We start from the raw sequence: 16,425 nt of genomic DNA, 5'->3' as shown, positions 1-16,425 counted from the left end.
ACACTGTATTCTAAAGGGTCACCTAACAGCAATACATTGCAATATGAGTAGCCTTAAGATTCATACTGTAGACCAGTGATGGCTAACCTGTGACACTCCAGGTGTTGTGAAACTACAAGCCCCAGCATGCTTTGCCAGTAGATAACGAGCTGGTGGCTGGCAGAGCATGCTTGTAGTTTCACAACACCTGGAGTGTCACAGGTTAGCATCACTCCTGTAGACTATAGTAATATAATTAAGAAATATTCCACCTCCTACTGTAAAATATTATGGATATTAGAAGTTTCTCCTTGGACTTTTGTGACCTGTCTCAAAACACCTGCCCTACAGCCATCATGGTTTTTACTTGTCACAGAATTCTTGGTGACTTCTAATGTCAATATAAATTTACAGTAGGGAGTACATTATCCCATATCTATTCTTTGGAGTAGCGTTGTCATTATTTTGATTTGTGAGCAGTGGCATCATCCCTCATGTAGTAGAAGCAGTGTTAAAATTTATGGTACATTCCTTGTCACAGTCTATTTTTAAATCATCATTACTGTAATATACAGTAGTGCATATATTGTCCAATATGTTATACAACTGAGCAGTAAGCAGACACACAATATCCTGTATAAGAGATCATTTTTAAGGTATAGCATATCTTTGTAAAGGCAATAGAAGATGTGCATCAAGGTCCCGTTACATAGTAGATAGAGCAAACACCACAAAGAATGATATACTAATGAGGTCAGCACATGAAGACACAAGCATCATTCTGAGTGCATGAAATACACACAGGACAGGTCCACTGCACCTACGCTGCTTGGTGTTGTTAGGATATAGATTAGCATAGTCAAAAACCATACCTCGGGAAATATTGGTCAGTTATACCCTTATGATGGATGCATGATTTAAACAGGTATATATTATAAGGGAATACAGATACAATGCATGAGCATTAAAGTATAAAAGAAGAAAAAAGGGGTGGGGTGTATGCAAATACACATTTAACACATTGTTAAACAACCAGAATAACTTGGAATCTTTGAAACATATCATGGAAAAAACATAAGTTAAAATGTAAGTTCCTTGAAAAGATTTTACATTTTAAATTGCCTGTGCTATTCACATAGCTGGACTTTGCAGTTTTCTTTTGCTCAGGCAAAGTTAAAATGCATTCTGCTAGCTGATAAAAAAAATATTGTACATTCTATCAAGTTAAAACGTGTGCATATGTATATATAGATATGGATATACATACATACACAGGTAATTATTGCAAGATACTTATTAATACAGCTTTAACATGTATTAATAACACCATAGCCTTTTACAAGCAACTTCAGAAGGACCTGTATTGAAAACAGTATTTTACTGGCTCACAGAGCTTTGAGTTACTATCCGGTAGAAAATCTGCAAATGGAAAGTGGACTATGCACTTTATTACAACCAGCATATTCTGTGTAGTATCTGCATTCCCCTAGTAGTGTATACAATGTATAAAATGTCACCAATATGTTCTATTTGATGCATGGAAGAATGTAAACAATTAACTTCCTTAATTAGCTATGATTCTTCCCAGATGGTCCCATTGACTTTTAACTGACCAACATTTGACACTGTATAGCTGATGTTTGTGGGAAGGACAGAAAGTAGAGGGTGGGGCTAGAGATGGGAGGAGCGACAGGGAGTCCATCTTGCCCAGGTGGGCTGGCTGCCTCAGTTGACATGACAGAGTGTGGCCTGTTGGTCAAAGGTCTGACATAGGTCCAGTGTTGCTTGGCAAGTTTGTAGGGACAGGCTTGGGAAGCTGAAGCAAATATTACAGACCATAAAATGAAGAGGGGAAAAAAAACAAGAGAAATAAAAATAAAGAAAATCATGACCACATTAGTATTATGTTACTTATGACTTACCCAACCTCATAGCTGCTATAAACATATTATGAAAAGGTTGATTTCATTTTGCCAAAACCACAAATGAAAGTCAATTTGTTAAACAGGAAATGCACAGCGTCTACCTGTGAGGTGTTTATACTTTACACACAGAAAATACTCAAATTTTCACGTTATTAGGAAGTCAAGGGACAGCACTGAGGTTGTGTAACAGAATCTGTTCAATACCACAAACTAAGAGACTTCAAAATAAGTAACATTTACTATCTTCAAAATTATACATTGTTTAAATGTGCATTTCAGTACCACGGATGAGAGAATGCAGGCAAGAGTCATAAAAATGTATGCATATATCTTTTTAAAATAAACTCTGGAGAGGGTTGGTGTGCACTGCCAAACAACATGTTTCTCACAACAACTGACAGATGAAAACCCAAGTACCTCCACCTGCTCGGTCTTCCTCTTCTCTGAACAGTGGGGAGGTAAGTATAACTTTAAGGGTTAACTTGGGTTCCTTTGAATTATGTATAACTATTGCTGCGTCTTCTATGCACTGTTCCACTTGATATGCCTCTTCTGTGAGTTTCTGAAAAAAATTTAAGAAGCCAAAATCAAATCAAACAAACAGTTGTGATGGCATAGTGGGAGGCAACGTCTACAGAGAGCCTTGAACATTCATTACGAAGCAAAAGTGAGACATTATCTGTACAGCTAATCATACTGATGAGTAAAGAAACAAGACCCATTTGTACGCATGTCTAGGGTACAGTAAACATTTGAAAGTCTTTGCAGCTATGTGCCTAAAAATGTCCAGGGGCATTGCTTGTCATATCTGAAATCCCCATGCCCAAGGCATGGTTTTGTTGATGCTGTTACCTAGCGTAATTTTTCAAAGCCCCAGAGAACAAGCCCTAAGAGTTAAGTCTATAGCTGCGTCTCACCTGGATTTGTAGAGGAAGGTTGTCTCTTACAGTCACTAACAAGCTCTCTGTTGGTTTCTCTTTGCACATAAGTACCAGTTCTAGCTTCATATCATCCTTAATGAGCAAACCTTTGGCAACCAAGCCGATTCTCATGACTCCACATAGCACCCGACCACTCTCATCCCTAAAAAAAAAAAAAAAAAAAAAAAAAAAAAAAAGGATGTTAGAGGATTGACAATTCATACACAGCAATCCTGCTTTTCAATAGTTCTTTACAATAACGGAAATGTGTCACTCTCTAAAAAAAATAAAAAAAATACCATACCCTAGCGCCAAAAATGCTACATCATACAGCTTAGTGTGCACTTAGAGTGAACCATTCGCTTACATGTACGTAGAAAAAGTTAGAGAACAAAAAAACCCAACAGGAAATCATATTTTTATATACACACATACATACACACATATACATACATACATACATACATACATATACACACACACACTATATGGACAAAAGTATTCTTGGCCAATACAAAAACAGGGGCTGTAATAACATTCTATTCAAACACATATACTTTAATATGGAGTTTGCAGTAATAGCAGCTTCCACTCTTCTTGGAAGGCTTTCCACAAGTTGTTGGGAGTGTTTCTGTGGGAATTTACACCCATTCATTCTGTAGAGCATTTATGAGGTCAGGCACTGATGTTGGACGAGAAGGCCTGGCTCACAATCTCCGGTCCAGTTAATTCCAAAGGTGTTTGATGGAGTTGAGGTCAGGGCTATGTGTGGGCCAGTCAAGTTCTTCCACACCAAACTCATCAAACCATGTCTTTGTAGTCCTTGCTTTGTGCACTGGGGCACAGTCATGTTGGAATATAAAGGGCCTTCCCCAAAGTGTTGCCACAAAGTTGGAAGCATAATATTGTCCAAAATGACTTTTTATGCTGAAGCATTAAGATTGCCCTTCAATGGATATAAGGGGCCTAGCCCAAACTCTGAAAAGCAGCACCATACCATTATCCCTCCTCCACCAAACTTCACAGTTGGCATAATGCAGTCAAGCAGGTAGCATTCTCCTGGCAACCGCCAAACCCAGACTCGCCCATCCGATTGTCAAACAGAAAAGTGTGATTCGTCACTCTGCAGAACACATTACCACTTCTCCACAGTCCAGTGTCAGTATGCTTACACCACTCCATCCGACACTTGGCATTGGTCTTAGTGATGTGAGGCTTGAATGCAGCTGCCAGTCCATAGAAACCCATTCCATTAAGCTCCCGCCGCACAGTTTTTATTCTTACATTAATGCCAGTGGAAGTTGGGTACTCTTCAGCTATGGAATCAGCCCGTAGGCGACTTTTACACACCATGCGCCTTAGCAGTCATTGATCCCGCTCTGATTTTACATGGTGTTCCACTTTGTGGCCGAGTTGCTGTTGCTCCTAAACACTTCCACTTTCTAATAATATCACTGTGATGTTAAATATGTTTGTGCCAAAAAAGACAAAAGTATTATAGGAGTGATACCTTTATTGGCTAACAAAAAAAAATAAAAAATTTATTTGCTAACTTTCAGAGCACAGATGTCCCTTCATCAGGCAAGTTTTTTCGTATCACAGTACCATGCTTGACGTCACTGACCTCTTCAGAACGACCCATTTTGTGTCACAAATGTTTGCAAATGGAGACTGCATGGCTAGGTGCTTGTTTTTATACACCTCTGACAACGGGTCTGAATGAAACAGCTCAACTCAACAATTAACAGGTGTGGCAAAATACTTTTGTCCATATAGAGTGTGTGAGTGTTTGTGTGTATACACAAGCTGCTGATTGTTTAAACAAAATACTTGAAAAATAACTTCTAAAAATAATTTGAAAAATAATAAAAAGGAAAGACATGGCCTAAACATTCAATTTTATGGAATACTTGTTACCACACACACACACACACATTATACAGCTGTGAAGTGAAAAAAAGTTTACAGACTGTAAAAAGTTGTTTAACTGATGTCCAAGGGTTAGCATTAAAACATGAAAAAAGATCTGTTTATAATTGTGCTTCATACTTAATATGTTGGTTCTCTTGAATGCCCCTTAAGCATCAAAAACACACAACTCTTAGAGGTATAATTAAATGAATGGGAATTCAAGTCTTCCCTGTTAGATTCTAATGATACAATAAGGAGTAGTAAGCAAAATTGTCTTCTATCATCTGTGGGGCTATTATTTATTTCACATCAAGAGATTGCAGTGGGTTACAGAATCCCACTGGGAAGATCATTCTACCTGAGCTATGAATAATAGGCTATTCACAGAGGTAGATAGTGCTTAGCCTGCAGGAAGCAGTACGTGAGCATGTCTCCTAGTACACTAAAACAAGATGCCCATCTGCTGTGTCAGCGTTGTCTCTTTCACTTAGGCACGCAGATGTCGGACTTGCAACCAGGCATATTAAAATTTATTTAGCAATGCAAAATAAAAACACAAAAAAAAGTAATAACCTGCCTGGGAAAACAACGGTGTGGCAATTAAAACTGCTCATCGATTTAACCCTTTACCAGTTAAAAGGAAGAACACCACTGAGCAAACAAGAACAGATTGAGAACAGAAAAAATGACTGTATTTGCCATAAGACTCAAAGACTAGATAATACTCATGACACAAAGTAGTCTCTAGAGGTGTAATTACTATGTAATGCACCAAATATCATTTAATTTGTTATCATGGATACTTCTCTATAATTACCTGCCAGGTGCAGTTTAGGAACAGTTTCCCAATACCTGTATAAACAAGCAATAAACGTCCTCCACAAATTGAACTTTTCCATTTTAAAGTCCAGTATATGCACATTGACATAAGTCAGCAGCATTAGGCAGCTAAGTATATATCGCCAAAAGGAAAGACCAAACTACTCCTGGCGCTGTGGTCACCACACCTATAGTACAACCAAAACTTGACGCAGCTGTCCCTAGATAGAAGTTGGAAGCTCCCCAAAACATATTAATCGCACAACAGACAACAGGAGAAATAGGAGAGTGCAGTGTAAGAAGGAATAAAAGATTCCCACTTGTAACGATGGAATACAATTCCCGTTTGTTACACAAACAATGTCTCTTACTTGTGAAGTGGTTTTGAAGTGGTAGGATTTTCTGCAGCAGGCAAATTACACTTGAAACTCAGTTTACATAGTGGTAAATACACCCGGATATTACCAAACGGACTGATCTAGGCGGCCCCCATCACAAGTAAGAGACGGTGGTTGAGTAACAAGCAGGCTTTGTATTACATCTTTACAAGTGGGGAGCATTTAGTGCATAGGGGATTCGTTGTGGACCGCATCTCAGGGATATTTCTCCCTAAGGACTTCAGGGGGTAAATTTATCAAGCTACAGGTTTGAAATAGCGGAGATTTTTCCTGTAGTAACCAGATTCTAGTTATCATTTATTTAGCAATTCTGCAAAATGAAAAAGAATCTGATTGATTGCTATAGGCAACATCTCCAATTTTTCAAACTCACAGCTTGATAAATTTACCTCCAGGAGTTCCCTATATAGTAAATCTCAGTGTGAACAAGATAAGTAATCCTATGCTGTTCAAATTAGTTACACCCTGTAAATGCTGTGGCCGTTCCTTTGTACTTTCAGGGCTTAATGAGAACAATCTATTTGGGGATATTCTCTCCTAAACTTTCTAAAGACATTCCTAATTATCAAAAGGATAATTCTTTGGATGTTAATTACTTATGTGTAATACGGATGATAGAAGTTCCATATGATATTTGCTAGCAGGCTGTTTCCCACCAATTTTTATTTTAAGGTGCATATATAGTGCACGATTATTTTGCTACAATTTATTTGCAATATCTTTTATATTGGTTTAGGCAAGAAAACAACTTTATTATGCAATCGGGTCCTACGCCTTCTGCCTTAGTTAAATTTATGATTATTTTATGCATCTTTAATTCCTTCTTGCACTGCACTGTCCTATTTTTCATATTATGCAGCTTAGTATATATGCATAGCTTTCAAGAATCCACACCGTGTTTGGACACAAGTTTCTGTTTCACTCTTTTTCTCTAGTGTCTCTTGACTAAATCTTCTGAACTGCCCAATACTTAACTTCATTTCAGGAGTAAACTTTGCTTTCATTTGTACCAGTCTTTCAGTAAATTAAATGAAGGGAGGTTTAGTCACAGATTTGTTTGCAGGCCAGACAGCAGAAGTGGCATCCTGATGAGTGTATTTTTCATTTGAATTCACTGCTTCCGACAGCCTACATCTAAAACGGATGGTGAATTAAAAATCTGACGCTGATACTGACATCTCAGAATGGATTGCCACGCTGTGTTGTTAAAGCTGGGAACTAGCACTATAAATAGTGATCGTGTGAGAGTGCTCCTTCTGAAATGAACATAGATTTGCTGCAGGAGGAACAAAATGAACTTTATCACCAATGATATTGATGGTGATTGAGCTTATGTGGCTGATAGCGGATGAGCAAAGAAAGAGAGGAGAGGAGCAGACTTGTATCATGGCATCTGTAGGTGATGGGGTCTGCTTTGTAAACTGGTCTGGAGTTTGCACTTTACACTAGCCGCCTAGATTCGGGTCTACATTTTACACGATCCACTTGGACTGGTGTCTGCTTTTTACACTTCTGCATGTGCACTAGGGAGGGGCATTTAGTGGCCATGGGGAGCAAGACATTTAAATCAGAGGCTAGGGAAGTATGTACATGAAGAGCATATACTGGATAAAGCACATATAAGAATTTGCCTATAGGAATAGTAATGTTTATATGTGAGGGGATTACTAGAAAATGTTATTACACAACCAGAGTGTACACAGCACTCTGATCAATAAAAGGGTGATACATGTCAGTAAATGTGTTAATGGGTTCTGTCTGTGGCACAGCCTGAAGTGGTTTCACTGGTACAATACATCTTATTGTAATTATCAATGTGGTCATTAAGGAACGATCAACATTTCCATAAGAAAAAAATCTATTATAATATTTAATAATAATAATATCTGCAAGTGACTAAGTGCATGAAGTGAGTAAGCAGGGAGCACCTGCAAATAAAATAGCTTTGCACTTCATGAAAAGAAAACTAAAACAGTAAAGATAAAGTATATGTACTATTGGTGGCTCCTGAAATACATGTCAAAACAAGAATACAAAGCAATCTAAGATATTTATGCCACTAACACTCTAACATCCATATTACAGCTGCAAGATTTACATATAATAGGCACAAGTTCCTCTTAAAATACACCCGTTCTAAGAAATACATTCACTATGCTGTAAACATCACTTTACAGCATACCCAAACCTATCCAGGAGACAAGCAACATTTTACTGTGTCCTACAATTAAAACCAGATATTTAACCCAATAATAAAAAAAAAAATCCCATCAAATTCCTAGAGGCAATTTTACAAATCATGGTGTTTATTTTGTAAACCTAATGGACAGGCCCAGGCTCTCGGGATGAAGAAAATTATGTCATTTTGCTCAGGAAAGCAGCATTCTACGCCTTAGATTTCTTGCACTATTTGATTGCTAAACTGTTACTTAACAATGTAACTATACATTTTAGGACATCGCGTATATGAAGAATAAATATATACAGCACAACCAAGGGAATATGCAGTATTATGTATTCCAAAATAAATTTCTACCATGGGCATCTTGCCACAGTATCCAAACAGCTGAAAACCAAAACAGTTGAAGTAATTAAATCTAGGTCTTAATGGGAAGAGAGTACATGAACACAACAATATGTGTGGTAAGAAAAAAAGCTATAAACAGACCACGTGTAAATAAACACAATGGGGGAATTCAATTGGCTGCTTAATAGTGCCCGTTATTACGGTAGTTTTAACGCCGGCTTTTCGCTCACAGCTACCTGAGCTGCGAGCAGAAAGTCGGGTTAATATTACCGTAACAACGGTAATACGGTTAACGCGAAGGTACTTCGGGGGGTATCGAAGTCCCCCCAATGTGCAAAGATGAGGTAAATATCTCCAAAGATTTTTGGTTAACCATTCCAATACAATAGTCACATTTATCAAACATGCTCTGACACCTTGAATCCCATCACTTGCAGAGTAGGGGTAAAGGCTAGCATGGTACGCATCATTAGCATGTTATTATTACAGCTTCTACTCTTCTGCCTGACATTCCTGAAAATGAGAATGTTTTACACGGTAGGCAGCACGATTGGTGCAGAATTGGAATACAAATTCTACTTAAAAGGGAAACAACTAATGTGAATTAACCTTGAGGTCACTGATATTTTTACACAAGGGATTCCTCCGACAACCCAAAAACAAACTGGTAGGTTAATTGGCTTATGACAAAAATGTATGTGTGCAGGGCCTGATTAAGAGTTCTGGCCGCCCTAGGCTAATACGGCTGCAGCGCCCCCCCTCCCTCCGAATATATTTAGGTGTATAGGAACACTCCTGAATATGAATGTTCAGGTGTATTCTCCAGCATTCAAATTTAGACAGATTGTGCCATTGTCTCTTACCTGTTCTTGCTCTTCTCTCTTGCAACTTTGTTATCCTCTCGCTGGCTTCTGGAAAGTTGGCGTCCTGTTTTGAAAATGCAAAAATGTATTCTAATGCAAACCCTGAATGATTAGGCCCTTTGGTTAAAACAAAACACTCCATTATGGCCAGCTAAAAGTACCCCATTGGACAGGCATATATAAGCAATATCTGAATATTTGTTGTCAATCAAATACAAACCTCTACCAGCCCCATCTCACTAATATTTAGTATTCTAGTGATTGCTGAGACCACCCATGTGACCACCACACAATCATGAGATTCTGCCCCCCAAAGCTGCTCTATTTTTTAAATACCCCCTGCAGCCATTTTCCTTAACCACAACCCCCCCCCCACAGCCATTTTCCTTAACCCCTGCTGCAGCCATTTTCTTTACCTCCCACCCTGCATCCATCCCCCTTGCAGCTATTTTCCTTACCTCCACTCTGTAGCTATCCCCCCCATCACATCAAAACTCCCCCAGTCACATATATCAGCCCCCCTCCTCTGCCCTCCTTCATACATATCAACCTCTCTCCCTCCCTATAGATTTTCATGGCAGCCCCCCCTCCCATCCTATAGATTTGTATGACAGTCCCCCTCTCCCTCCCTATACATATGCATGACAGTCCCCCCCCTCCCTATAGATATGCAGGGCAGTTCCCCCCCCCCCTGCCTATAGATATGCAGGGCAGTTCCCTACCCCCCCCCTCCATATAGATATGCAGGGCAGTTCCCCCCCCCTCCCTATAGATATGCAGGGCAGTTCCCCCCCCCCTCCCTATAGATATGCAGGGCAGTTCCCCCCCCCCCTCCCTATAGATATGCAGGGCAGTTCCCCCCCCCCTCCCTATAGATATGCAGGGCAGTTCCCCCCCCTCCCTATAGATATGCAGGGCAGTTCCCCCCCCCCTCCCTATAGATATGCAGGGCAGTTCCCCCCCCCCCTCCCTATAGATATGCAGGGCAGTTCCCCCCCCCCTCCCTGTAGATATGCAGGGCAGTTCCCTCCCCCCCTCCCTGTAGATATGCAGGGCAGTTCCCCCCCCCCCTCCCTGTAGATATGCAGGGCAGTTCCCCCCCCCTCCCTGTAGATATGCAGGGCAGTTCCCCCCCTTCACTTACCTGTAGTTGTGCCAGCGTCGCTCCTCTCCTCAGATCAGCAGATAGGAAGTGAAGACGTCCTGCTTCCTGTCTGCTGCACAGCAACAGGCAGCCTGGCGATTGGCTGTGTGTTGCTAACCACTGACCAGCAATGCTTTTGATCGTCGAGCCCTCCACCCCCCGCGGCGCCCCCCCCTCTCCTGGCGACCCCCCCCCCCCCCTCCCCCACCCGGAAAAAAAAAATGAATGAAGAAAAAAAAAAAAAAAAAAAAATGAATAATGAAAAGAAAAAATACCGCAGCGCCGCACCCCCGGGACCCAGCGCCCCAGGCTGCTGCCTGGTCAGCCTAGTGGTTGATCAGGCCCTGTACGTGTGTATGTAATCTTAAATGGGCTAGAGGCTGAAAATGAAACAAAAATCAGTGGAAAGCACAATATGGTGGCACTATATAAATAAACGTTAATAATCATAAATATATTAAATCCACAACATCTTTTGGTTACCTACATAATCTCAGTATCTCAGTTATTAATACTTTAAGCAACATATTTGGACTGTCTTGAGTATATGTTTTTGAGATGTTTAGGTCTTTGCATATTAGTACTAATATGCTGTGCCAGCTTATCTATTACAGTTAACATATTTTTACATTAATATATATATATATATATATATATATATATATATATATATATATATATATATATATATATATATATATGCCTAGCGGCGTGTGTTAGTGTGTGTAAAAAACTATTTTCTCAGAAAGGGCTCATCCAATTGACCTGAAATTTGGTATACTGACATTATTTGACAAAAAAAATTATAATAGTGATACTCATGCATTCTAGTCAAATCAAGATACTTAAGCCCTTTCTGAGAAAAGTTTTTTCCACACACACACTAACGCACGCCTCTACACATGTGTTCATGAGGTAAAATTACCTCACGAAAATGAGTTTGAGCCCTACCAAATTTCAGCCTTTTTTGAATTCTTTTTCCCACACACACTAAGAATTTAGTAGGTCAGTGTATAACTCTGCCCAGCAGGTGGCGCTGCAACTTGTTGTTTTTTTTCCACACACAGACGCCACTAAGCATTTATATAATAGATATATATATACACAAGTTAACCCGTGCATGATACTCATGCATTCTAGTCAAATCAAGCTACTTAAGGTGTTAAAAAGGTTCTTGTCATGCATTTGGGCCATAGCCCAGGCCTCAACCACCAACCACTCCCAACTGTCACTTCTCCTTCAAGGAATATATATATATATATATTTTTTTTAAATCTTTATAAACACTTTTAACAATTAACAAATTAAATTAACAAATTAAAAACATCTTAGTATACCAAATTTCAGCCCTTTCTGAATTTTTTTTTCCACACACACTGAGAATTTAGTAGGTCAGTGTATAAGTCCGCCCAGCAGGTGGCGCTGCAGCTTGGTTTTATTTTTAACACACACACACACACACACACAGACAGACTAACACACGCCACTAGACATATATATATATATCTATCAAGGAAGGGGTCACATTTGGTGCTTTGTTTGGTACATTTAGTACATTGTGTTTAAATGTGTGCGAGTGGGAAATATTTACATATTTTTAGTATGGTAGCACAGTGGTTAGCATTGCTGCCTCACATGGCTGCAGTCAATAATTGAAATCCAATCAGGGCAATATTTGTGCAGAGTTTGCATTCTATATGTTTACGGTGGTTTCCTCCAGGTGCTCCAAAAGCCATACCGGTAGGTTACTTGGCTTCTGGAAGAAAAAAAAATTAAACGTGTGTGTTTGTGATTAGGGTCCGATGATTCAATATTCTCTGGAAAGTGCTGTGTAATGTATTGTCGCTCTATAAAAGGTAAAAGAAAAAAACCCATCCATGAGCGATAATTTGAGAAGCAATTAGCTTCATTGTACAATCCATATAGGTTACATTTCAAAGAGGTCCCCATAACCCTCCCCCCTCTTTGCCATGACAATAACATTGGAACAACCAGCAGCTGACAGAGAGCCAACACATAAGGAGAAAGAATCGCAAGCTATACAAGCAAGTCAATTACTTTATTATTGATTATATGTTTAAAACCTATAACAAAAACAACATTTTTGCCTAAATGTTCAGGCAAAGTAATGGTCATATTTGTATCTTTCAATAGATGGATAAAATTGATATTCTTTAGAGACTATTTCATTTTTCCAAAAATATTTTTCTCAACAATAACATTCAATATATATTTAGTTGTTGACTATATACTATTTATATTTCTCCATTAGTCCCTGCAATTCATTTTCACTGTAGCTTGCCATGTGCCATTAAAGAACCATATGGACAAGAACATTGTTTTACTTTCTTGGCTGTCAAAAGGTTCAACAAAGAAACATATGTTGCTGACCCGTCCTGCAAGAGGTTAAACTGAAATGTTACAGTCCCAGGGGTTATGAATAAAAATACACCAGTTAGATATTGAGGAACAGCTTTTTTCTGCTATAACGACGGAAAGTCTATTTTTGCCATTCTCTGACATCTCAGTCATAGTGGGACAGGAGAGATATGTGCCGATTTTCCACTAGATAAAGACAGTTGTATAGCTATCTGTATTTCTTTGAAGAAACTGAACCTCTACAGGTCTATTTCACTTGACCTGAGAAGAGCTTAAGAGATTGATTATCAAAGTCCTTAGGTTCCTGAACAACTTTTCCAACGTGGCATTTGGAACACGAACACGTGGCACCCATCCAAAAATGTTAGCTCTTCTTGATAATCTGACACCGAGGTCAGTGTGGTGTGAACTTGCTTTAAAATTTATCTACAAACACTAAACAAGAGCAAGTCTCACTAAGATATAGGCATCCAACCAACCTATATATCAAAGACCCCTTCACCACCATGGAACCATAGAATTAAAGGGGACATTGTGCAAATTGTGCTTTTAGCTGTTTCTGTGCTCAATGATTGTTTTTTTAATAATCAAATAGTAACACCTATTAGCAACTTTTAGTCAAAATGGCAAACAGTCACACATCAGTTAACCAAAATCAATTCAAGTTAGAAAATTCCTTTCCTACTAAACTGCAATGCTGGGAGATACAAGCTAGTAAGAGATATCAGGCAAATTTTCCCCCCTTAGCAACCACTGCTGCATGCTGTATATCACCAGGATTTAAACTCACCACTGATTACCTGACCACTACGGTTTCATAGACTACCATAGCAATCAGCATCAATCAGTGGTGAGCTACATCTTATCTTATGTAATAGGAGACCTATATGGTCTATTTGGTAAAATAATGGTATTCTAAAATGTGAGAGCAGATTTAAATTTTACACTAAAGAAAGGGAACAAATGGGAAAAGGAAAACAAGCTGACATCACATCTTCCTTCATCAGTCTCACAGGACGTGCACATCACTACTTTATGCTGTTGGAGACCTTGCTCCTTCTATTAGTTTATGAGGTATATTTACTAAACTGCAGGTTTGGAAAACTGGAGATGTTGCCTATAGCAACCAATCAGATTCTAGCTGTCATATTGTAGAATGTACTAAATAAATGAAAGCTAGAATTTGACTGGTTGCTATAGGCAACATCCCCAGTTTTTCAGACCCACAGTTTAGTAAGTATAACCCTATGTCTTTTGCTTGCTTCTATCCTCCTTCCTACATCACGGCACAACCACTGTTCTGACCTCTCTAAAATAATCATGGACAGGTCACTGCCTCCCACAAGATCAGTACACTAATCAACAGCCGCTGAATTGTCCAATGACCTGATTGGCTACATCTTGCTCTATCCCCACCCACTTCAAAACTGAAGACATCCCAGATAATCAAGATGTCTCCAGAAATCTAAGCTCCCTGATCCCTACTATACGCTACAAGAAATGGACACCACTACTAGCATACAGAAAGAGGTGCACTACAAGAATGTTGATTAACCATAAAAAATAGGTCTTCACAGTTCTATCTGTACTTAGGCTTGGCCAATAGCCTTAGCACAGGACCAGCCTACCACCCTATTGTGCATATTTGCCCTATATCTGGTTATTACAAGCTCTCTGACGGACTTGTATGCTGCCAGTTATTCTGGCCCCAAATTTTCTGCTTCTGTACACTGTGTGAAGGAAAAAATACAAATACAATTCTGTCTCCAAAACCAAATAGAATCGGATGCATTTTTTAGGAAAAATGACTTATATATTTAAGCTATGTCCACATGTACATTAAGAAATTCCATCTCTCATTTGTTCCATTTTAAATGGTAAATGCATGGAACACAGAATCTCATATACATATTATTGATCAGTCAGTGATGGGGGTAAGTAGAGCATGTTTTACTTTTGTCTATCCTTGCTGTGACCTCTGCCTGGCATACACAGCTGTGTGCAATGCTCTAACACCTCTCTATCGGCGATTTCCATCTGAGATTTTATGTTCACTCTACTTTGCTGTTAAAAATGTAATGGATCCTCACTGCTCCAATGAACACCCACACAATGAAGCCTCATTTATTGCATCCAAACTCAAGTTGGGCAAAATTGATGGCATTAAACCCTGGCTAGGGGAAAGTGAAATCAGCACTTCATCACTGCTGAGGGCGGTGTTATGGAATATTGGTGCCTTTGAAAGAACCTCGCACCAGAGGGCAGTATATTGGGTGGCACAATGATTAGCATTGCTGCATCATGGTTTACATGGGTTTCCTCAGTGGTCTCTGATTTCCTCTCACAGTTCCAAAAATATACTGTTTTCTTAATTGGCTTTAGGCGACATTGAACAATGTCTGCTTTTTAGACAATTTAGACTAACGCACATGGAATAGGCATCTCAGTTTAGTTCAGTCTACAATTTAGATTAGCTGGCTGAGCTCCATGAACATTAACCATAAGAGTTGGTAAATGTTGATGTCAACTGGTCTCCTCACATCATCAACTATGTAATTATTACCATTTATTTATTTGGCATCAGACACATTCTATGCAGTGGAAAAAGCACAGAGAAAACTATCATACACATTAGCTTCGAGACCAGTGCAAGTGGTAGAGGGCTCTGTGCTCAAAGCTGTTTAAATTCTACAAAGTGTGGGAAACATATATTGGTTAATGCAGGTAAAGTATACAATTGTTAAGACAGGCCAAAATGTTACAAGTTGTGTACAATAGATTAAAAGATTTTTAGGAATAGGAAAATTAGATAAAAAGGCGAGAAAAGAGATGCATAATCACCATACAAAATAAAAATGGTGATCTTGCAAAGCATTTACAACTGGTAAAGTTAAATGGGGAAAAAAGGATGCATTTAGAAACATTAATTCATGGTACTGAAGATTATCTAGCTACCGCTTGACATCCAGCAGCCCAAATCTTCTTCTGGTCAATAACACAACAAAAAATACAAAAAGACCAGGGAGCACCATAATACTGTAGAATATATAGATTTTCACCATGATTATAGGCTCACTACCATATTATATGTTACTACACTTCTGACATAGGGCAGCACAGTGGCCTAGTGGTTAGCACATCTGCCTCACAGCACTGGGGTCATGAGTTCGATTCCCAGCCTTATCTGTGTGGAGTTTGTAGGTTCTGCCTGTGTTTGTGTGGGTTTCCTCCGGGTGCTCCGGTTTCCTCCCACACTCCAAAAACATACTGTCAGGGTAATTTGCTGCTATCAAATTGACCCTAGTCTCTCCCTCTCTGTCTGTGTGTGAGTGTGTGTCTATAGTAGGGAATTTAGACTGTAAGCTCCAATGGGGCAGGGACTGATGTGAATGAGTTCTCTGTACAGCGCTGAGGAATTAGTGGCACTATATAAATAAATGATGATGATGATGATGACAAGAGATGAGTGATCATTTTATGTCACTGCTCACTCATTTCAGCCACTGACTCAATAGTTTTATGTTCATTAAATAACTTGCTCCAGTATTTTATTATATTTT

The 16,425-nt window shown here is 39.2% G+C and overlaps 1 protein-coding gene across 4 annotated transcripts in view; it reads right to left on the bottom strand.

Moving 5' to 3' along the window:
- STRBP (spermatid perinuclear RNA binding protein) overlaps window positions 1-16,425 on the bottom strand; it is a 130,605-nt gene that overhangs the window by 46,533 nt on the left and 67,647 nt on the right. For all 4 annotated transcript variants that reach the window (XM_075184734.1, XM_075184737.1, XM_075184735.1 and 1 more), the window contains exons 5-6: window positions 2,822-2,987; window positions 2,322-2,466 (exon numbers count right to left, since the gene is read on the bottom strand). In XM_075184734.1, the coding sequence (XP_075040835.1) occupies window positions 2,322-2,466; window positions 2,822-2,987 (311 nt within the window). The remainder of the gene's footprint in view (window positions 1-2,321; window positions 2,467-2,821; window positions 2,988-16,425) is intronic.

This window comes from Mixophyes fleayi, chromosome 9 (genome assembly GCF_038048845.1).
Source record: "Mixophyes fleayi isolate aMixFle1 chromosome 9, aMixFle1.hap1, whole genome shotgun sequence".
Taxonomy (NCBI): Eukaryota; Metazoa; Chordata; class Amphibia; order Anura; family Limnodynastidae; genus Mixophyes; species Mixophyes fleayi.
This window is presented reverse-complemented; position numbering and strand designations above follow the sequence as displayed.